Source organism: Megascapheus bottae, chromosome 2 (genome assembly GCF_031878675.1).
Source record: "Megascapheus bottae isolate mThoBot1 chromosome 2, mThoBot2.hap1, whole genome shotgun sequence".
NCBI classification, from domain to species: Eukaryota; Metazoa; Chordata; class Mammalia; order Rodentia; family Geomyidae; genus Megascapheus; species Megascapheus bottae.
Window position 1 is genome coordinate 68,601,587 of NC_143510.1, and position 23,150 is coordinate 68,624,736.

A 23,150-nucleotide genomic window follows, 5' to 3' on the forward strand; every position below is an offset into this window, starting at 1 on the left:
TTTTTGCCAGTCCTTGGGCTTGAACTCAGGGCCTTGGGCTTTCTCAAGACTAGAGCTCTACCACTTCACGGCACTACTTCCGGCCTTTTCTGTGTATGTGGTACCAGGGAATTGAACCCGAGACTTCATGCATGCTAGACAAGCACTTGTACATAGCTTTTGAGTTAGCATGATTTAACTGTCTGTAACTTGGGCAATTTGAAATATTACATCAGACTGTTTTAACCAGTTGTCAAGATCTGTGTTGGGATCTCAAGTTCTGAGAAATAACGCAATGGCAATTACAGGCATCTCATATTTTGTAAACAGTTTGAGTTCCAAGAGTTCACTAACTTGTTGTTTGGAACCAGAGTATTTTGTTATTGTTGTTTGTTTTCCCCATTGGTCTAATCTAATAAAGAATGGTTATTTGGCAAGTTGGCATTTTCTTATTATCTTCTACTTTCTGCCTTCAACCTCCAAAATATCGACAAAGAGAACCAAAAAGGAAGGGCAGCGTATTAATACCAGTTTTACTGACAGAGTTCTAGAGCACACTGATAAAAGAAAGTCATAATCTAATAAGGAATAACAGGTGAAAGTTGACTTTATACCTCAGAAAGCTACTCTCACCCAGTGACCGCTCTTATCAGTTCCCTAAAAGCTTTTGCTATTTCCATTTTATAATTTCATTAGAATCTTGGTTTTATGCTAATATTGACATATTAGCATGTTATTAGAAAATAAATGAAGAAAGAGAAAACATTCATAGTGTTTAGCTAGGTCCTAATGATCAAATTGGTTGAATGTAACTCAGCTCCTATCTTTTGAAATGGACAGAAAAATCTAAGAATAGGAGTGCCTCAAATGTAATTACTCAACTTCAGAATTCTTGAATACTGATATTTTAACCTAATTGTAATCTGTACCAAATAATTTCAGTAATAAAAAGCTTTCATATATTGTATACTACAAATTTTGTATTAAACTTTGTTTTCTTTTTTATAATTTTTTTATTTCATTGCATAGAGGGGTTACAATTATATTCACCAGATAGAGGATGCATTACTTCTCACACAATGATATCCATTCTTACGTTTTTGTTCCCATTTCCCTCCCCCAATCCACTCATTCTCCCCCTCCTATTTCAAATAAACAAGTAAACATCTATATAATATACCAGGTAACAAAGTGGGATACTGTAATAATATGAGATTAACCAAAGGGCAACACAAGAGAAGAGAGAAACACATAATACATAAAGAATAACCATCACTCATAATTAAGCTCTTAAACTTTGTTTTCTTTGTTGTTTGTTTGCTAGAGATTCAATTTAGGGCCTTGTATAAGTAACCACTAGGCTACATTCGCAGACCTTTTGAATTTATTTAGCTTTCAAACATTTGAATTTATTTAACTGACATACAAAATCAAGCAGGGACCATATTATCGTGTGTCCATAACCATGTGATTTTTTTTCTATTTTGCTGGTTCTGGTGTTTGAACTTAGAGCCTGAACAGTGTCCCTGAGCTTCTTTTGTTCAAGGCTAGCACTTGAGCCACAACACCTTCAGCTTTTTCTGTTAATGTGGTACTTTGGAACTGAACCCAGGGATTCCTGCAAGCTAGGCAAGCACTCTACCACATTCCCAGCCCCACCATGTGGTATTTTGATACATATATACTGTGTATAATGTTTCAATTAAGTTTAGCATAATTCTCTTTAAACAATTATCAGTTCATTATCAGGATGACTCTTAAATTCTTTACTTCTAACTTGTAGAAAAAATGCATTTTATTTCTGTTATGCCTGGTCGTCCGCAGTGTACTATCCTAGAAGAACTTCCTCCTATCTAGATACAACTTGACATCTATTGATCATCACTGTCTGCTTCCCAACATGGGCTACATTTTAAATTTGTAGATGTTTACCTTCATGACAAACCTTGAAATTATGGACTTTTTTTATAATACCAATTTTATGGATAAAAGCATAGCATTTAAGATATCCGGCTTGGCTTAGTTCTTACAAGCTAAAAACAGTTATCTTATTAGCCTACCATATCCCACTTCAAGGGCAATTTCTCTGATTTTTATTCCTTTATCAATTTCATTCATCTGTCTAGCTTTGAACACCATAAGGAAAATTACAATGCTATTTCAAAGTTAGTATTATACTGCTTCATCTTTTGCACCTAGTAGGCAACAAATAAATATCAATGAGTAAACTCAGTCATTATTTTCCTATTTGATGAATAAGACTAATTCTATTGTCTAAAAATAAGTTTTAAATTGTCTCATATCTGTAAAAGACAGAATAAATTGTGGCTATGAGCATAAGCTTGGTTTCTGTAACAAATGATACCTTCTGCCAAAGATGACCATCTGCTGTCTTAATTATTGATTTTAAAAACCAGGAGAGTGGTGGAAGTGGAAGAAATATCATACAAACATGTGTGCACGCACACACACACACACACACACACACACACACACACACACACACACACACACACACACACACACAATACTGTTGGCTTCTCATAACACTTTCCTCAGCCTCCTGTCATTCCCCAAACCCAAGACTTGATTTATGTGGCACACAATACCCAAAACCAAAAGCCAGCCAATGAAGTCTAAACTTAATAACTAAATCCTATAGCTTAATGGATATATTTTGAAGAATCACCTTCTATAATAAAGTTAAAAATTTAACTAGCTCCTAAATTGTCTGACAGTTGACCATTGCATTATCTTCTCTCTGTCTATATATCTATATCTATATACCCACACATAGAGTGTATATGTTTATACCCATGTAAATGTTTTTTTAAATCATAGGTTACATTGCCTAAAACTATCTCTGTTTGAGGTAGAAGAATAAAACTTTAACTTTTCCATTTATCTAATTTTTTTAGGTAGTAACTATAAAGGCAAAAAACCAAGTAGATAGTCACCCTAAGTGGTCAGGAAAAGGCATTCTTCAACAGTCATAAGGGAGACAAAATCCAAGGGAGAGGAAGAGATGAAGGAAGACAGAAACAACCAAGCAGGTGGGTGGTGGGGGATAGGATTCGAGATGAGCTTCTTCAACAGCTGTGCTTTATTTCCTTTATGACTATGGGTCTTAACGTGGCACAGCTTCATGCTATAAATAACTAGTCTTCACAAAGAAGCTACCTACAATATGTTTCACATGAAAACTGATTAAATCCTCACCAAAATTCAGTGAAGCAGCCACTATTACCTTGACAAAGCCAAGACTTAGCAAGACTTAGTACTTTCAGGAACATATCAAAAAATCAGCCTAGCTAGGTCTTGAAAAGCATTCTTTGGTATCTAGGCCTTTGGTACTGAACTGTAGACCATGGAGCAGATGCAATAAACAATTCAGCTTCCTTGCTTGTGTGTTGGTGATTACCTTTCTCTCCTGAATCCTATCAACCAAATTATTTAGAGTCAGTGCATAGAGAGAAAGAAAATGAAAAGTATGCCCACCCACATGCAGAAGGGAAGCAAGGGCCTCTACTTGTGCTCCACAGCACGTCTTGTTCTTCCTAAACTAGTTTAAAAGAGGAAGTTAGTGCATAGGAATTGTGTTCCCTCCTCCATGACACTCCTATCCCCTCCATGGTGGAAGAATTTAGATCTTAATTAATAAAAAAAGAAGTAGACAAGGAAGATAAGGAGGTTGAGGATTTTATGGAAGAATCTAGAACATAGGTTCATACAGTCACATGAGATGTGAGCACCCAACAGACACCCCTTCCAGTTCCCAAATCTTACAGTCATAGTAAAAAGAGAGGAAAGAGAATTACCTGCTTCTATTGAGGCTGACGCCTGAAAGTCCTGTCTAACCTTTGAAGAACTGTAATGGTTTTAATCAGAAGAATAACATCTTTTGGATAAGGAGGATAGAGAAAAGGGCTGAACCAGTCTGCAAATGCAAAGCAGGCTATTTTGGAGCAATGGCTATCGCTTTTGACATCTTTCATCATCGGTCTATACTTAGAATTCAGATGAGACTGGTGGGGGAGGGGGGAGGGAGCAATGTTAATCCCCAGTTGTTTTGAAGTTGGCCAGTAACCTCTAAACTGTCTAGAATGGAAGCGTTAAACTACACGATTCTCTCCAGGTATGTTGTTTTAACCTGTTCTTCACAGAGACTGTCACCTCACTCTGGGAGGTGACAGGTCTCCGTTTTCTTTCCAGCTCCATGGTCTAGAGAGCTCTGGTGGTAGTGGCATTGGGAGACTGATGTTCATGACAGCTAAAAGTTGGATTGAGTTTCAGGAGCTACTATATATAAAGCTGGGTCGCCTTATGTCACCGCACTAATTAAATGCCATTTGGGTGGTTCCTCTGGGTCTGTGCATCCATCACCCAGTTCAGATCGAGTCAGAGGCCAGGGAGAAGAACAGGATGATGGACCTTTTCGAAACGGGTTCCTATTTCTTCTATTTGGACGGTGAAAACCTTACTCTGCAGCCCTTAGAAGTGGCAGAGGGTTCTCCTGTGTATCCAGGGAGTGAGGGCACCTTATCCCCTTGCCAGGACCCATTGCCCCCAGAAGCCGGGAGTGACAGCAGCGGAGAGGAACATGTACTGGCACCCCCAGGCCTGCAGCCTCCCCACTGCCCAGGCCAATGTCTGATCTGGGCTTGTAAGACCTGCAAGAGAAAATCGGCCCCCACCGACCGGCGGAAAGCCGCCACTCTGCGCGAGAGGAGGAGGTTAAAGAAAATTAACGAGGCCTTCGAGGCTCTGAAGCGGCGGACTGTGCCCAACCCCAACCAGAGGCTGCCCAAGGTGGAGATTCTGAGGAGCGCCATCAGCTACATCGAGAGGTTGCAGGACCTGCTGCACCGGCTGGACCAGCAGGAGAAAATGCAGGAGATGGGAGTGGATCCCTTCAGCTACAGACCCAAGCAAGAAATCGTAAGCCCACATGCCTGCCCGCCGCCCAGCCGGGGAAAAATGCAGAGGCAGAGAGATTACACGCGGCCTTGGCCTTCACCTCCAGCTGCCGGTTTCTTCCCTGCCCACCCTCTTCCCCCTCCCACCTTTCTTACCCGCCCCTTGGGGCTCCCCCTTTCCTGAACCCCCAGTGACCTAAGAAAACTGAAGTCCCTGCAATAGGCAGGAAATAGGTACCAGGCCTAAGGAAGTAGGGGAGACACCCCCCTCCTCCGAGGGCTCTCCCCTCCTCACCCCTTTTTCCCTGGAATTTAGGCTACTTTCCTAATCTTTGGGATTCTTTTCCCCCTCCAGCTCGAGGGCGCGGATTTCCTGAGCACCTGCAGCTCCCAGTGGCCAAGTGTTTCGGATCATTCCAGGGGGCTGGAGATAACAGCCAAGGAAGGTAAAAGAACACAAGGGACATCCTGGGAAAATGGGTGCACCGTGAGCTCCAAGCCAGACGGGGGGGGGGGGGGAAGGGGGCTCGGGGGAGGGATGGGAGGAGCCTTGCAAGAAGGGTGCTCCTGCTGTCCCTGCCCGTGGTCTCTGGCTGGGCAGCTGGGCACACTCGTTCTTCCTTCCTTGGACACTCTGTGTGCGTGTGTGTGTGTGTGTGTGTGTGTGTGTGTGTGTGTGTGTGTGTGTGTGTGTGTGTGTGTGTGTTTCCTGTGCTCAGGAGCAGCTAGCCTGGATTCGTCGGCCTCCAGCAGCCTTCGATGCCTCTCTTCCATCGTGGACAGCATTTCTTCAGAGGAACGCAAACTCCCCTGCCCCGAGGAGGTGGTGGAGAAGTAACTCCGCGCCCCAAGGCTGTGGACACGTTTTTCCACGCACCAGGGCCACTGCTTTGTCCCACGCCAGCCCTTCTTGGCCTAATTATATGGATTAGGTCATCTTGTATTAGTAGTTAGGAAACCCAGACCCTAGAGTTTTGGGAAGAGGAAGCATATTCACAAAGAAAATGTTGTGCAAACTCCAGGGAAAAAGGCCTTTGGGTGTTTTGTTTTGTTGTTTTTTGTTTTATTTTATTTTATTTTTTTAGAACTGAGAGCACTGTAGGGCAGGCAGCCAGACTGGATTTGTTTGGTTTTGTAATTTATTACGCAGATCCTTTTGTGTCCTGTGCACAAGAAGTTCATTCCTGTCTCAAATGGGAACGGTTTGTTTTAGTGGTATTTAATGTATTTTTGTAAATAAATAATTGTCTTGGTACTTTTATTTTTTATGTACAACCTAAGGAATATATTTTAAATGTGAGATGGTGGATTGTATATACAATGCGTGAGGATCCTGAGTTTCTATACAGATGAACCTGGCTTTAATTTGACTCAACTGGAAAAAGAAATGATTTGAGGACATATACAAAAAATAAAGAAAAGCCATATTTTAATTTAAGCACCGTGTAAGCCCAGGTTGATTTAAAGTGGGAAAATGGTTTCTTTCTTTTGACTCAAACTGAGTGAGCACAGTAATACTTCATAGAGATGACACACTTGTGGTTGAAAGGGAAGAATATGTAAGAAGAATCTAAGTTTTCTTCAGCCTGGATTTCGTTCCTCCTACTGTTCTGGACTTGACAATCTGGGTGAGATTTCCTTACCACAGATTTACCATTGAATTTTTTCTTTTTTAACCTTGCTGCAGAAAAATCAGCATAAAAGTGAGTGGCTTTATTTTAGCTTTTTTACCCCTAAAAGATATTCAACTAATGTAATCTAAATAATGTTCTCCTCTTAGTTGGTATTCCAGGAAGTTTCCAGCATGAATCTGGTCTGCCCAGAGATTTTTATTGGTCATTGTTGAACTAGACTGATTCCTAGCCTACTGGATTATCCTCAAGGCCTCTTCAGCCTGGGCATGTTTTCCAAATACAAAGATAAAAGAAGGGAACAATCTGTCTCTTGAAGTGGGTTCCTTTGAAGGGAAGGTGCCTCAAGAGACTGAAGGGTTAAATGGGTGAGAGCAAAAGACAACAACAACACACATGAAACCTCTTAGCTGGGCCTAGCAGCAAAGCCCTAGAGATGCTGGAAGCCCCAGGAGGTCCTCGCCATGAGGGTTTTACAACGTGTGCCAGGTTTGTTTATCCTGTAACCTCAGGAAGAAGCGACCACCAAGAATCACAGTGGGAAGTGAAGAAGAGGAGACAAGTTATTCATGCCTGTTGAATGGCTACTTCTCTTACATTCTCTAAACGGTATTTTTACTCCTTCCCTTAAACCTCTTCTCTCCTCCTTTGTGCCCATAGCTAGTCTTTAGCTTACATGTGTAAAAGTCAAGCCCAATTCATTATTTCTCAGTCCAGCCTGGTTTCCTAACTTCCTAAGAATTGTGCCTTTCCACCTAGCAAATTTAAAGGGGTACCACACACAGCGCCCTCTACAAGTACAAAGCTGGATCAGCACTATCTTGTTCATTTCTATTCCAGACGAGAAAACTTAGGCGTTTGGTGGCTGGGATCAGTGGGAAGGTAGGGTTGTTAAATATACATTGAGCATCCCCTTATCTGAAGTTCTTGAAACCAGAAATGTTTTAGATTTGTAAGGTTTCTATATTTTGTAGTATTTGCATAGAAATTATGGCTGAGTAAACTTAATCCAAAACAAAAACAAAAACAAAAACCTCTCCCATCCCCCCCCCAGCCCCCTGGGAAGGGAAATACCCCTAAATCTAAAACTTTGAGTAGCACATGGGAAATTAAAAAGTTTTGGCTTGGGGAGCATTTCTGGTTTGAGGATTTGGGATTTGGTATAGTCAATCTGTTGCTCATTTGTTTCTGAAATATCATTTGAATACAGAAAGCTTCCTAGGGGAAACTAATGTTGACATATAATCCCTTTTAAAGATTTGAGAGAAGCAACTGAGAAGTTTGGAGGAGGAACCTGAGCCTATGAAGGTCTGGGGAGCCTATTACCTGGATGCAATCCGTGTTGCTACTATGAGAGTTCGAGCTAGTACCTGCTCCTTCTCAGTTTCCTCATTTATAAAATGATGGAGGACTGGGATGCTGAAGTTAATAATACCTGACTCAGGTGGTTCTGAAACACTACCCCCCCTCCACAAAAAACACATGTGAAATGCTAAGTTAAGATGGGCATAAAATAAATACTAGATATCAGTTCTCTTGGTTATTTTTTAAATCAAAATTAATTATCAAAAGGTTTTATACTACCCAAAACCACAGTTCCTTCACATTTTTTAGTCATATTTATTATAATGCTCAGCAACATGAATGGGCTGTTCTTAGCAGCTTCTCTGTTCATATAATCTTGGGCAACTAGTGGGTGAAGTGCTGCTATTCCTTCTAATGCCAGAGAAGAGGACCTCCTGCAATATATGGGCTCTACCATCTGCTGAATATAAAGCAAGGATTCAGAGCCACCATAATCAACTACTGCAAGCCTGTGTCCTCAAGCACCATGAACTGGGGAAGAGAAGCTTCTGGAAACTTAACAAGTAACACTGCATAGTCTGCTGAATGAATTGCTTCTCTTTGACAGTTCTTTTTAAAAGTTTCTTCTCAGATAGTAGCTGGCCAGTGAACTCCAAATGAGAGCAGTAATTTCATTTTTACAATATGGCAAAATCATTTGCCAATGAAATTATACAATTTAGCATGCATAACGGGATATGCATTTTTATCAGTGATGGATCTTATATGCATCTTTATTTTAAAAGCAAATTCATGACATGGCTGAAATCAAATATACCAGGCGACCAGGTGAAGTCTTTGGCTTCATAATCACACATACATTCACAATAACAGTTGTGTTATAAACTACTCAAACAGAGAACATTTAAATGGATTTGTGGATTTTACTTGCTGATGGATTTTATTTTGTCTTTGCAAACCAAATCCTATCTTTCTTAGCATGGTAACTTGAGACGTTGTTTGGAATAAGTTTGTCTATAGAATTCGCTTCATTAAATAGTGCAAATATTTCCCAAAGACTTCATGTGACCTCCACCACTAGAACTGACACGTTGGGCTTTCCAAAGAAATCCTTGGTGTGTTTGCAATTAAGATGTTTCTGCTTGATATTTATGATGATATTCTTTACCAAAGCCAAAGTCCAAACAAACAGGGCTCTGGAAGCAAGAAAATCAAAACCTAATAACGTGGTGAAGATAAGCAATTTCAGATTGCATCTGAGCCTCTTTCCAGAGATCTCATGAAAGTTTCCAAGTAGAAAATAATGAGTGGTTTGGTTCTCTTATTATAAGAAATAATTCTTGGTACATCAAAGGCCTGCTTTGTCAAAATAACTTAAATCATCATATAAATCTCTGAACACTCTATATGGACATTGTGGAAATCCACTTATGTTCACTGGTCTCACTATTTTTCCAGTCTGTTCTACATTTTTTGTCTGCAGCAATGCTCATCAAAATGAACTCCAAGAGGTTTTTTTTTTTCTATTCTTTTTTCTTTCTGTCTGTCTTTACCCTGTGTTGCTCCTTGTGCTTTCTGTACATTTTGTCTTATATGTAAGTGTATCTGTTTGAGGAGCGATAGGTTAAGCACAGAAATGGCGGGACAGAAGGTGAACTGAGATACTCACTAGACATTATGTTGGAAATTAACTTCACAACTTGAAGTAGAGAGAGGTTGGGAGGGAAAATAAAAGAGGAGAAAAATGAGAGAGGAGGTGACACTGTTCAAAAAGAAATGTATCCATTACCTGACTTATGTAACTCCACTGTACATCACCTTTACAATAAAAAATTTCAAAAAAACCCACAAAATGCAGAAATTCAGCATTCTCAACTATTCATGAGAAATTCAGGAAAAAGAATTTTTTTGAAACCCCACCTCTACCTCACCATTTCTAAAAACATTTTGAATGTTTTACTTTCAATTCTGATGATCTCATTGTCCAAGGGCAAATTAGATATAATGTCTTATTACAAAGATTAATATGTATCTATGACATACATACCCTCAGCTTAATTTTAATTATGTTCTAAAATCTAAGTGCCAGTGATTGTATATAGAGATTTCCTTCTTGAATACTTGTTAAACATGACTAATAAATTCTTTAAAAAATAAAAATAAATAAAATGAAATAATAAAAATTTTTTGAAACCTGCCTCTACCTCACCATTCCTAAAAATGTTTTGAATGTTTTACTTTAAATTTTGATGATCTCATTGTCCAAGAGCAAATTAGTAACAGCATGATATTTCCTCTGAACCTGTACAGTTGTTCCTTCAAAGTCATGAAACATAGATCATTGGCTCGAGTGAATTCAGTCCCCAGGAAGTATTTTATTTCTTTTTTTAATCATAGGAATGTTGTTAGAAACCATTCCACACTGTAACTCTTAGAAAATTATATTCTCAATGAAATTCAGTAAACTGAAAAATCATAACATAAAGTTACATATCTATGTTTAAAAATAAACTATATTAATTAATAACACTTTGAAAATTCACATATTTTAGTGGTGCTTCAAAGCAAGGGTTCATTGCTGATTTTTTTGTTGTTGTTGGGGTAATGTATAAAGGGGATACAGTTACATTCGCCAGGTAGTAGGTACATTACTTCTTACACATTGAAACCCCTTCTCATGTTTTATTTCTTACACTCCTATTTCAGGCTAAGAAATAGAATGGCTGCACCATGTGCTGGAACAAAGATAATGCTTTAAGAACTGGCTACTTTCTCCACTCTCAAGGTCCTTACTCAGTCCTTTGATCTCTCCTGGAAGTCTTCGAATTCAAGCAGAGGCCAATGTCTTCCTCAGCTGTCTTCATCACAAATTCTTGCAACAGCCCTGGCAGGTACTAATGTGTTTACTTAGGTGTGCTTTGTCCCCAGAACTAATGGTAGTTGGAAATTGTTTAGCATATTGTGATGTCTTCTCTAGTAATAAACAAAAAGCCTTAAGAACAACTACCTTTGCCTCAGAGTTGACATGGGCTTCTGAGGTAGGAGCAAAAGTGAATAGGAATGGATAAGTCTCTCTCTCTCTCTCTCTCTCTCTCTCTCTCTCTCTCTCTCTCTCTCTCTCTCTCTCTCTCTCCATCCATATATATATATATATATATATATATATATATATAATTTTCCTTAAGAGGAGCATGGAGACTTATGGAGACTTTTCCACTAGGCAGAAGGTTATATTTCTAGGCTACTTTTTACTAGAAAACAAATAAATGAGCTGCATTTGTCTGATGTAGTCTGTCCATTAACACTAGGTTTTTGTCAAAATGGGTAAGCTAACACAAATTTTGCTAAACAAAAAAGAAAGAAAGAGAGAGAGAAAGAAAGAAAGAAAAAGAAAGAAAGAAAAAGAGAAGATGGAAACAGTTGGTGATGTTTCAAAGATCATTGCAGTTAAAACCTGTTTCTAAGTCTAAATTGTTAGAAAATCAAACATGCATTTGTTCCTGCTCGGAATGTAAACCTTTTGAAGGTAAATAAATAAATAATCCCTCTGCCTCATCAGAAGTTTGGTGAGTATTCTTTTACAACTCTGGGTGTGGTCAATTTTTCCTTCTGTCATTCTTTATTGGGGTTTTCAGAGCAGTCAGGCTCAGACACCTCTGTAAGTCTGAAAGAAATGTGAGTTTTCTCTGCATATGAGGAAGTCCCTTCTGGGAAGAAACAATGGAAAACAGATTACATTTTCATTCTTCCTGAGAGACAAAATCCAATTTAGTGTGATTCTGAGTAATAGAGGACACGTGTTGAAAAGGAGTCCATCTTTTATAAAAGCAAATCTTTGCTTTTCCTCTGCTTCCTGATTCAGTTCTTCATCTCTATTTATTTTCTGTCTATTTTCCAAGTGGCCGACTGCATTATGTATGTCTTCCTCCTCCCCTTGCTGTCTTTTAGGAAGAGAGTGGTGGAAGCTCTCCTGAACTGGAGGAACTCTTGTCATTTTTGATGCTCTGGTGTCCTTTCTTTTTGTATACTTCCTTCTGGTTTGGTTTGGTTTTTACTTCTTTCTTCTCTTGCCCTGACAGAGGTTTAACGGTTTCATCTCATTTTTTACTTTGAGTCTGAGATCCTATTTTCAGCACTTGAGTCCCAGAGGCCTTCAACTCAGACCTGGTGCCTCCCTCTTTCTCTCTGCCCCACCTCCAGTTCTCATTAGTCAGACTGTGGTGTTTTTGAGCTTCTTTAGTTCCACTTGCCTGCCACACTCGGGTCAATTTGTTTTGAGATCACCTTACCAAACGCAGCCCTAACCTCCGAGAACTGCAGTTACTGACAGAGACTCCTGAGTGACAGCATTTTCCAGGCACAGAAGCCCAAAGAAAGAAGTCCAAAGCAGCCAGCGTATACACACAAAGGCAACCCACTGAACCTCAGTGATGGAAGAAAACAGTAGAAATCATCTTTAGGAATTTGGTCTCTAGTTTCCACTAGACCTGAGGCAAATTACCTCGCCCTCAAATTTGATTTGCCTTCATTTTAAAAATCAGCTGGCTTATAGCTCCTTATGGGAAAAGTTATTAGCAGTGCTTAGAAAATTGGAGGCTCTCAATAATTATTAGTTATGTATATCCTTCACAAAGGGGATTGGAGACAAAACACATCAAATGTTTTCAGAAAGTAGCTAAAAGATGAGCAGCATACTAATCACTTCCATGTCGAGGATCAAATCATATTTCTGTCCATTTCATCTGTTCCATATAGGACAAAAGAGGGCTCCAGGCAAAGGATGATGATGATGATGATGATGATGATGATGATAAAGATAAAGTAACAGTATTTTGCAAGAGTATGGACCTGAGTTTGTGGGATGTTGCTAAGAATCTCTAAGTGAGAATATCTACCACCATAATATTGCATAATATTGCAATGTTCTGTACATTGAAATGCTTCCACTCAGGTAGAAGAAACCCTTTTCTTTAAGAACTTGATGCCAGGCCTGAAGTGTGGTAGAATGATTGCCTAGCATAAATAAGGCCCTGGGTTCAATTTCTTGGTACCACAGTCTGAGAAATAGGCAGAACAGGTGCTGTGGCCCAAATGGTAGAGTGCTACCCTTGAGAAAGCTCAAGCACAGTACCTAATCGCTGAGTTTAAGCTCCAGGAATAAGAGAGAATAAGAGAGAGAGGGAGGGGGGAAATAACAGAAAAGAACTTGATGCCTACCTGGTATTGCTTGGGCACTATATTCTTTTCAAAAGCATACACTTGTAAATACATAAAAAAATAAGCTGCAGGTTGGTTTTTTACTGGCCAGATGATTCAATAGCCCATTGGTTTAGGACAGAAAGCCTGGTTTTCAAGGGAAAATTGTCTTATGAACTCAGAACAGAAGAGACTGGGACAGAAAGTGAACCACTTGGTTTTCAGAGCCTTCACTTTACCAAGATTTCACCCAGAAAAAAAAATGTTAGAATTACTTTTGCTCCAAACGGTGTTAAACGACCAAATAAGATTATAGTAGGAAAACAATTTGGGGGCAAAAATATAAACAAAGGACAACTTGCTACCCAAATATCATTGTGTGTACTGAGTGATCCTAAGTGGAACTGGGGTTCCTCTCTCTTCCTTCAGGAAGACAAACCATGTCCCCAGATTGCAGACTTCTTGTGTAGACCTGAGATAAATAACTGCTTTCCTAAATATAAACAATGCCTCCTTCCCTAAGGATCTGAATGTGGGTTTAGGGGAAGAAGAATGGGTGAAACTGACTCCTAGACTTTGTTACTCAAATGGCAGTTCTCCGTGCTTACCTTTTATCAACCAAAGTGTAAAAGTCCCTGCTGTGACTGCTTTTCTGTTAGGCTTTTTTCACTGAGATGTGTGAAGTCACTCTGGTTGGAGGACTTGGAAATTTTACACTGGTTGGGATTGCAGGCTAGGCTGGCAGCTGGGACTCATCTGTAACGGTGCTGGTTTGCCTGTGAGCAGAAAATTAGCAAGGCGAAGCCCAGCTTGACTGTTTAGTCTATGGAAATGATAGGGAAAAACAGAAAAAAGAGGGAGAAAGGAGACTCTTGCTCCCAGAAGGGAAGTTTGAGGTCTAAAACTGGGATTCTTCCACTGCCTGTCTTAAGATGCTTTCGGTGGGATCTCTGGCTTGCTCAGGTTCTAGAGATGGCTGGAAATAAAGGAGGAGATGTTTACTGTTCAGCCACCTGGACTTTCTGACCTCACATCCCTTTGGATGAGCAGAAGCATAGAATTCCCAGGAAGTCCTATCTTAGGAAAAGAACACTTCCCTTCTGTCCCCAGTAATGCAGAGTCTAAGAAAAGACTATCTGATTAGAATTTTACTCCTTCAACCTGTAATTCAAAATACATTTCACAAAGCTCAAGAGAGGTCCATTCCAGGCTTGAAAGAATCCACTTCAAGCTCTGAGGAACTATTATCTAGTGTGCTGACTGCAACTCCTGTGAGAAAATTCACATTGAGAACAGACAGAAGGCGAGAGAGAGAGAGAGAGAGAGAGAGAGAGAGAGAGAGAGAGAGAGAGAGAGAGAGAGAGAGAGAGAGGAGAGAGAAGCCTCTAAGAACAAGGTCATGTCCAGGATTAAAGGTGTCTATTTGTTACCATTATTTCAATGCACTACCTATTAAAAAACAAACAAAACAAAACAAAAAAAGAACAAATCCCCGCAGGTCCTAAGATCCTTTCTGAGATCCGCGGAGTGATCCTTTGGTATAGGGGGGCAGAATGTAAGTGAGCAGGATGGGGAGCCTTGCCCACGCCAACAGAAATGCACTAAAATAATCAGCATCTACAGGGCCAGTAAACAGCACATTGTCTCCAGGGGACAGGCGGAGGTTTGCCCGGCGGGGCTTGCAGTGGGATATGCTAATATGGCCCTGTCAGCCACTTGGGCCAGCCTCCCTACCCCACCCCTCAAGAATATATAAAGATCCCCAAGGCCAGCCTGCAGACCCAGGTCGACAGGAGTCTGCCCTTGTGAATTCCCAAAGAAACCCACCTCGAGCTCTGCCTCAGATTCGCTGGCCTGCATCAGCCAGAAGCTCACCCTTCTCCCCTCCTCTCTCTTCCTGCAGTCCAGGTAGAGTGCTCGACCCTACTGCAGCATGGATATGATGGACGGCTGCCAGTTCTCCCCTTCTGAGTACTTTTACGATGGCTCCTGTATCCCGTCTCCCGAGGGCGAGTTTGGAGATGAGTTCGAGGCTCGTATGGCCGCCTTTGGGGCTCACAAAGCAGACTTGCAGGGCTCCGATGAGGAAGAACACGTGCGAGTGCCAACCGGCCACCATCAGGCTGGTCACTGCCTCATGTGGGCCTGCAAGGCTTGCAAGAGAAAGTCCACCAGCATGGATCGCAGGAAGGCCGCCACAATGCGTGAGCGCAGACGCCTGAAGAAGGTCAACCAGGCTTTCGAGACGCTTAAGAGGTGCACCACCACCAACCCCAACCAGCGGTTACCCAAGGTGGAGATCCTCAGAAATGCCATCCGCTACATCGAGAACCTGCAGGATTTGCTGCGGGAGCAGGTGGAGAATTACTACAGCTTGCCTGAACAGAGCTGCTCGGAGCCCAATAGCCCCACTTCCAACTGCTCTGATGGCATGGTAAGCCTCATCTCTAGCACCCCCCACACACACACACTCTTGGCTACCCCCAGTTACACCTCGCTTGAAACCTGGCATAGAATGGAGTAGAGCGCATGCAGTTGGTGGGTTGCTGTAAGAGAAAAGAGGGGTTCACGTTTAGAAGGATGCCAAGGAATTACCGTTGAATGAGATTTTGGGTTGACTTCCTCGCAGATTCTAAGTTGTCCATTAGAGTAGGGGGTTGGCGTGGTCGGTGAGTGGTTAGAAATGATCAAATGGTATTTCCAGTATTCCATTTATTTTTGCAAATACAGCACTGGATGGACCATGCATTAACATCTTAAGGCCATCATCTGAAGCTCTGCCCTGCCCCATAGTTTACTACGCCAAGAGTAATTAGAAAGGACCAGGAGCCTGGCCCCTGTCACTGCTCTGCTGAGATCAGGCTGGAAGGAGATGTTGATGCATTCCTTTCAGAGGGCATTTGCTTCAACTCTGCCAGGTTTTAATGTGTTTTTGCTCTGGGAAATTGTTCTCTCCCAGAATTACTGTGGCTTCCTTCTACTCCAATCCATTTTGCATGGTTAACCCATTGTGCTTTGCTGCCGAATTCCACAAGCACAGCCCTCCCTTGCTTTGGCCGCTGCTCTCCTCTTCTGTAAGCACAAAGATTGACCTTGGTGCCCTGGAAATTTGGGGAGGGCCAGTCCATCCTAAATCAAGGCAGTGGAGGTTATTGAGTGTGACCACTTCACCAAGCTATTGGACATAAACTGACCTTATCCTAGGTCAGAACCTCTTTTGCCAACACCTGAAAATGAATTTCTTTGTTCCTTGTATTATAGCCTGAATGTAACAGTCCTATCTGGTCCAGAAAGAGCAGCAGTTTTGATAGTGTCTACTGCCCTGATGTATCAAATGGTAAGAACGGATTTGAAGACCAATTTAACCTTAGAATTGGGGTCTTTTCAAAGTGGGGACTAATCTATCTTCCTGGCAGTACTGGGAAAAGAAGCAAAGAGATGGTTCTTTTTTCCATATATTTTTATTGTAATTAATAAAAGTGTTACATTATATTCACCAGATAGAAGGTGCATTCCTTCACAAACATTGATACCCTTTCTCATGTCTTGGTTCCCATTTCCCTCCTGGGGAGGCTTTGTTGAGAAAGAATGAGCACACTTCTTCTGTTCCCAATCTCTCTCTCTCTCTCTCTCTCTCTCTCTCTCTCTCTCTCTCTCTCTCTCTCTCTCTCTCTCTCTCTCTCTCTCTCTCTCTCTCTCTCTCTCTCTCTTGCTCTCTCGCTTTCTTGCTCTCTCTGTTTTCTGTCTCTCTTTCTCCTCTCTCTTTCTCTCTTTCTCTCTCTCTCTCTCTCTCTTTCTCTCTCTCTCTCTCTCTCTCTCTCTTTCACACACACACACACACACACACACACACACACACACACACACACACACACAAACTTTTGTTTGAAAGATGACAAGTCACTTTCTCACTCCACACCTCTACCCTTGGGAATTGCCTGATATTTGTTTCAGATTTCTGTATCAGGCTTTTCTGAGATCATCTGACCTCTGGTGTCAAAGGAGCTGACCTGCCATTTAAGGGGCAACATAAGCAAATCTGTCTATCTGGGGATAAGTTCTTAAGTGTTACTTTTTTTTTCTCTCTTGCTCTCTTCTGTTGTTAGTATATGCCACAGACAAAAGCTCCTTATCCAGCTTGGATTGTTTGTCCAGCATTGTGGATCGGATCACTTGCACAGAACAACCTGGGATGTCTCTCCAGGAACCAGCACTGCTATCCCCTTGTGCCAGCACCGATTCACAGCCTGCAACTCCAGGAGCTTCCAGTTCCAGGCTCATCTACCATGTGCTATGAACTAAAACGCCTTCTAGATCAGTTATGACAGGAGGGTATCTTATCTAGAAGGAAGTCCAGAACAAAGCCAACTTGTACATAATGATTTCTCTTCAGTTGTAAATTTAAAAGCATTACCTTGTCACTTTATAGGAAAGTGTATTTAACTAAAAGTCATATTGCAATTAATATTTTCCTCCTCCTCTTCCCCTTTCCTTCCCTCTTGTCTTTGTCTTTTACTTTCATCTTCTTCTTGCTTTAGAGATATAGTTCCAGTAACATTGTTTCTTATAGGAGGCAATTCATTTAAGGTAATTTGATACAATGCTTAATTTATATATAAATATATTTTATAAGTATAATATTGCTCATCAAAATATTATCTCTATGCTTCCTTCAAAGTATTTTAACAACTGAGAATCAGTTACAGGGAATTTTGAATATATTTAACTTTTTTCTTTTTAATCTTTTGGTTTTATTGTATTAAGTAAAAATATAGCAATATTGCCTGATGGAATACATTTTGATCTTTTCTGATAAGAAACGCATTTTTCAGCGCTAAATGACACATTGTGGATAATTTCAAGATAAAAGAAAATTTTGGAAGTTCCACCATAAATAAAATTGTTTACTACCTGAAATGCTTTAGTTTCTGACTTTTTGAAAACTCATCCATAATTGAATTAGTAATTATTGACATATAAACCTGAAGGCAAGGCTCAAGATAATTCAGTAGCTGGCTTTATATATACAGTTAAGTATTTGTTATCTAACGGACCTAAACTAGATCTTGTTGAAGTCACAAATGCTGATATCATATTTCCATTTTAAGTGTAATTCAAAGAAGATCCTAAGTGAATTTTTTTCTTTATTTTAGCACTGTTTCATATAATGTAAAGTTGTGTATGGAAAGGAACATAGAAGCTGTTCAGGACAAGAATACAGATTTAAGCAGATACGGTGTGCAATATCACATCATTTTAATATCTGCAATGTCCTAGGACTCATGGGAAGGTCTTACCTTTTTCTAAATGCTTCAAAATATTTTTATACATCAACACTAGTATTGTCAATAAAATGTTTTAAAGTAATTGGGCTGACTTTTTTGTGTGGTTAACATTTCAATATAAGAAAACTTAAACTGAAGTGAAGTATATTTGCAATTGTTTCCCTCATTTTAGAGCCTTTCAAGCATCCTTAATTATTCCATTCCTATGAATTTTTGAAGTGGGCATGTATATTTTATTATTATCACAGTACAGCTTTTGCTGAAAAATCGTCGAGATGAAAATACAACCTGTGAGTGGAAAGTTTTGAGACAATTATTGGAATAACTTACCAAAATTTATTATTGAGAGAGATAAAAAGAAAAATACCCTGAAATATAGAAAATAGCTTCTAACAGAGAAAAATCAATGATTATTTCTGCCTCTTTTTCTTTTTTACTTTACTTTAAATTTGCTAAGGGTTTCTAGTTTTATATGAATTAAACAAAAGTCATAGTCTTTTGCTAGGGGCAGGTAAAAGGAAAGTTTCTTATCATGATTAATTTTCTTCTGTATATTCAGTCATCGGGCTTAAAAGAATTTAAATGAGGAAAGGAAAGGGTTTCCAAAAATACTCCCATGGTCACCATCATGCTATTAACATCATGCTATTGTGTGCAATGGAACTTTTAGCACACAGAAAAGTCTTTTGTTTTTGAAATTCATTCATACAATCTACCTTAATCGAACTCACCAACTCTCCCCCTTCTCAAACCAATTTTAATTTTTTTAAAAATCATGTTTTATTTTTACATATGTACATAAAATACAGGGAGCATATTTTCTCTTCTTCATCCTGTCCATTTTCTCTTCTCCTTTGTCCATACCCCATGCATTCTCATCAGTTTTTAGCGTGCCCTAATTGTTCAAACAAGTTTCACTTTACATGCTAAAGTATTTTAATCAGACTCATCACTCTTACTTCTCCTATTACCCAGGATAAAGAAAATAGTTTTTTGTTTTTACCAAATCATAAACTGAAAAAAATCATTTTTAAGTACATTTGATATGCTGCATTAATTCTGAAACGATTCACAAGTACTTAGAATTTTTCCAGGGATCTGAATTTACTAACAAATGCTGACCAATATGTAACTAGAGCCAGTAATCTTCATGTCAAGTTGTTGATAATGCCATTTGCAATGTACTACCATTGAAGGCTGACCTCTACTTCGTGAATGTTCTGAACAACTCACTGTTCTGAATATGAGGTCTTTGGAATTCGTTCTTCAGTAGAAAAGTCTTCTTCACTCCAAAAAGGAAGGGGAATGGGGAACAAGTGGTGCTAAGAAAAGATTCAAGTAAGAAAAGGATTTTGCCCTCTAAATTTTCTAGAATGGGGGCCGCCTTTGAATACAAACTCCTGTGAAATATGTACCCAGCCTACTATCAAATTTCTAGAAGCAATGAAGGAATTCTTTTCCTCAACTGTAAACCTAGTGGGAAGGAGGTTCCCAGGAAATGAATCAAGATAATTTCTTTTCTCTTCATGCCTGGGAAATGAAAGCTTACTGAGTCACATATATGAAAATCGGTAAATCTCCTTCAGTATTATGGAAATCAGTAAAAGGTGTTTGAAGGCATGTTACTATACTCCACGTGTCCTAACTGACTCTATTTTCCTTTTATTTGAAAGATGCTAATTAGATAAATTTAGTATCCACAATTCCCTATTTAAAAAGACATTCTCACTAATCTCTAATCTGAGAGTGGCATTTCCTGAAATTCTCACTTTGGTAATTTAATTCTCTGAGTTGTGGAGGTGGTATTTCTGGGAATGGTATTAGTGTACAGCTATTTGTAACTTCAGAAAACCCTGCTTAAATAGCCAAGTTCCTCTGAAAATATCACCTCTGGTTGTACCCATGGTGTCTCAGAAAGGACAGAACATCAAATTTTACTTCCTTTAATGATTCTGATCATAGGGGTTTTAGGGAACTAGTGACTCCTCTATGGTAAGACTATATATAGTGACTACTAATATTATTATAGTCTTAAAATCTTATAAAAGCATCCTTTGTAGAGGTAAAAAATGTATGCCCATTATTAGCCCTATGCCAATTAATTCAAGTCAGTAAATATTAGGTAGCAAATAATAAAGGAGCAATGAATAATTTCTGAATACTTATCATTATACAAAGTAGAAAAATTTTCAGGCTTAAGGAATTTAATAAGTGGCAAGAACACACTAAAGAACAGAATGTCTTCACACCACCTGCTCTAGAGGACTGACAGAAGTTTAAAGATATTTTATGATTTCATGAAATTACCAGAACATTACCTCTGCCATATTGTTTTGATTAAGAAAGTTACTAAAACTACCCTAGAACAAAAAAAGAAGCAAATTAAACACCGCTTAGTTAATAATGAATGGGTAGCATAGTCTACCATAATGAATAGTGTATAATGACTGTCTCCATTTCCTTATCTTTTCCCTATTCTACTGACTTCTGCTTCTATTACTTTCCATGGTCTCTGATAACCTTCCAATCAGTAGATGATTTCATTCCTGAGCCAATTTATACTCTATGCTAGAGGTATTCCCTGATTTCTTTATATCCAGATATCTTCTTAAAAGGCTCAGTAACTGTGCATTAGCTATGTGCATGCTATGTAATCACACAAAATGTTGTTGATAAAAGTAAATCCCAAGAAATGGAAACAAGAGGTTACTTTTAATTTTGCTGTGTGTGTGTGTGTGTGTGCGTGTGTGTGTGTGTTTTCATTTGTTTTTCTTCTTTGTCACTGTTTGTGATTTCTTGCATTTTATTGTATGTAAGTTCGTTGGTTTGGGGGAGGGTAAGTGGAAGTACAGAATTGGTGGCATGAAGGATGAACAAATGTAGCAGTGATACTCAGTAGACACTGTGTTGAAAACGAACTACACAACTTGTTGGGATGTGGGTTGGGAGGGGAAAACCTGGGAGAAAATGAGGGAAGAAGTGATGTTGTTCAAAAACACATGTGTTCATTACCTGACTTATGTAATTGTAACCCCTCTGTATATCACCTTTTCAATGATTGTAAGGAACGTGGTTCAAAGCCAGCTGGAGCAGAAAAGTTTATGAGCCTCTTACTTCCAACTGATCACAGAAGCCTGAAGCAGCTGCAGTGGTAGAGTGCTAGCCTTGAGCAAAAGAAACTTAGGGACATTGTCTTGGGGGAGAGGGAATGGATGGTGGTCACAATAGAATCTCCAAGTGAATATATCCCAAATAACACGGCATCTTGCCCTGTCTTCTTACCTCCAAACTTGGCTCTCTTTCAATATTGACTCACAGTACATGACATTATCAGTTATGGACACATGGAATTAAGAATATTTTTCATCTCTTATTTCTATCCCATTCTCTTTAAAACACTTGTCTATTTCAAAATTCTACACATTTATTCTAATGATTAACAAGTCCCCACTATTTAATCTGAACGATTGCCTTTCAGCCAGAATGTCTGCCTTTTTCTCTCTCAGCTAACTTAGAGAATGAGGAAGTCCTCCAGCTGTGATCCTGAGTATTTGCTCTCTGGTGGCCAGCATGATTGTTTTCTGAATAGTTGGAAGGCAAGTTTTTCAGTAAGTGAACAACTGCAACTATAGAGGGAACAAGGTCACTTTCTGCTGTGATGAAACTATTTGCCTCTCAGAAGACAAGTCTCTTCTTATGGATACTAACCCATTCCAGAAGATGATATCCTACCTAGAAATAAAATCCATACATTAGAAAGCAGAACCATGGAGCCAAAGTATATTCCTAAAATACTGAGCAATTGTATCCTAAAATGTCTGAATATCTGTCATAACTAATAATTTGAGAGCCAACAAATGATCTCATTATCTTTAAATCAATGTGAATGAAAATTCTAATCAGTCTGCAATAGAAATAGTCTTGTACAATAGCATTCTTTGATATATTCTTTATATCATTGCTGGAGTAATGGTCTTAATATTTATCTGAAACCATGTTTCAACCCTGCTTACTGTATGGAGGGTAACGACAAAAAAGATTGCTGATGTGACTAAAAAGCATTTGCACACTGAGTTTTAGTCAAGTCCCTATTCTGATCATTTTGTCCTAAAGAAGGGCTTTTGTCAGTCATCATGGTCCTTCTTACCAAAGATTTTTTTTTACATATTCTCTGGTTCCTCACTCTTCTACTTCACCCAGTCAATTCCCACTCATCTCTCAGCTCAGGCAATCATGCTGAGCCTCTCTATTTCTGATTCATGGGACTTGCTGATTCCATTTATTGGAGCATACTTTATTTATTTTTTGCCAGTCCTGGGCTTGAGCTCAGGGCCTGAGCACAGTCCTTGGACTTTCTAAAGGCTAGAGCTCTACCATTTGAGCCTCAGCACCACTTCTGCTTTTTTTCTATGTATGTGGTACCAAGGAATCAAACCCGGGTCTTTGTGCATGCTAGGCAAGCACTCTATCACTAGGCCAAACTCCCAGCCCCTGGAGTATACTTTATTGATCCCAAAAACAGTGTCGGTTCTCTATGGCCCAGAAGTCCTGAACTCAATGGTTTTCCTGCCCCCACCAGAATAATGAATACTGAAGGAAGGTACCATTGCTGAATAGATGGAACCCATGTTTTTCAGCAAGTGAATTGGAACTATAGAATGAGTGTCATCATCATCATTTATACACTTCTTTCCTGAATACTTGAGCAGTCTATAAGTCCTCTTGCCCTATGAGCTCAATTTATATGGTTTCACTGTGGCATAATCAAAATTATGGATCACTTTTCATTACTATTAAGATTTGTTTATGCCTCTATTATGACAGCCACAAGGATGTAT

At 39.5% G+C, this 23,150-nt stretch overlaps 2 protein-coding genes across 3 annotated transcripts; both read left to right on the forward strand.

Annotated features, from left to right (window-relative positions):
- Positions 1-4,145: 4,145 nt before the first annotated feature.
- Positions 4,146-6,311, forward strand: Myf6 (myogenic factor 6). Its single transcript, XM_090357322.1, has 3 exons — positions 4,146-4,917; positions 5,251-5,341; positions 5,615-6,311. The coding sequence occupies exons 1-3, from the start codon at positions 4,402-4,404 to the stop codon at positions 5,731-5,733; spliced, it is 726 nt and encodes a 241-aa protein (XP_090213448.1). The 5' UTR covers positions 4,146-4,401; the 3' UTR covers positions 5,734-6,311.
- Positions 6,312-14,778: 8,467 nt separating this feature from the next.
- Myf5 (myogenic factor 5) lies at positions 14,779-17,324 on the forward strand. Of its 2 annotated transcripts, none has more exons than XM_090357343.1 (3): positions 14,779-15,461; positions 16,289-16,364; positions 17,134-17,324. In XM_090357343.1, exons 1-3 carry the CDS (start codon positions 14,961-14,963, stop codon positions 17,322-17,324), a joined length of 768 nt encoding a protein of 255 aa, XP_090213469.1. In that variant the 5' UTR covers positions 14,779-14,960. The 2 variants fall into 2 exon arrangements, with proteins under 2 accessions (XP_090213469.1, XP_090213460.1); XM_090357334.1 differs by having other exon boundaries at positions 14,961-15,461; positions 17,146-17,324.
- The last annotated feature ends 5,826 nt before the right edge of the window (positions 17,325-23,150 follow it).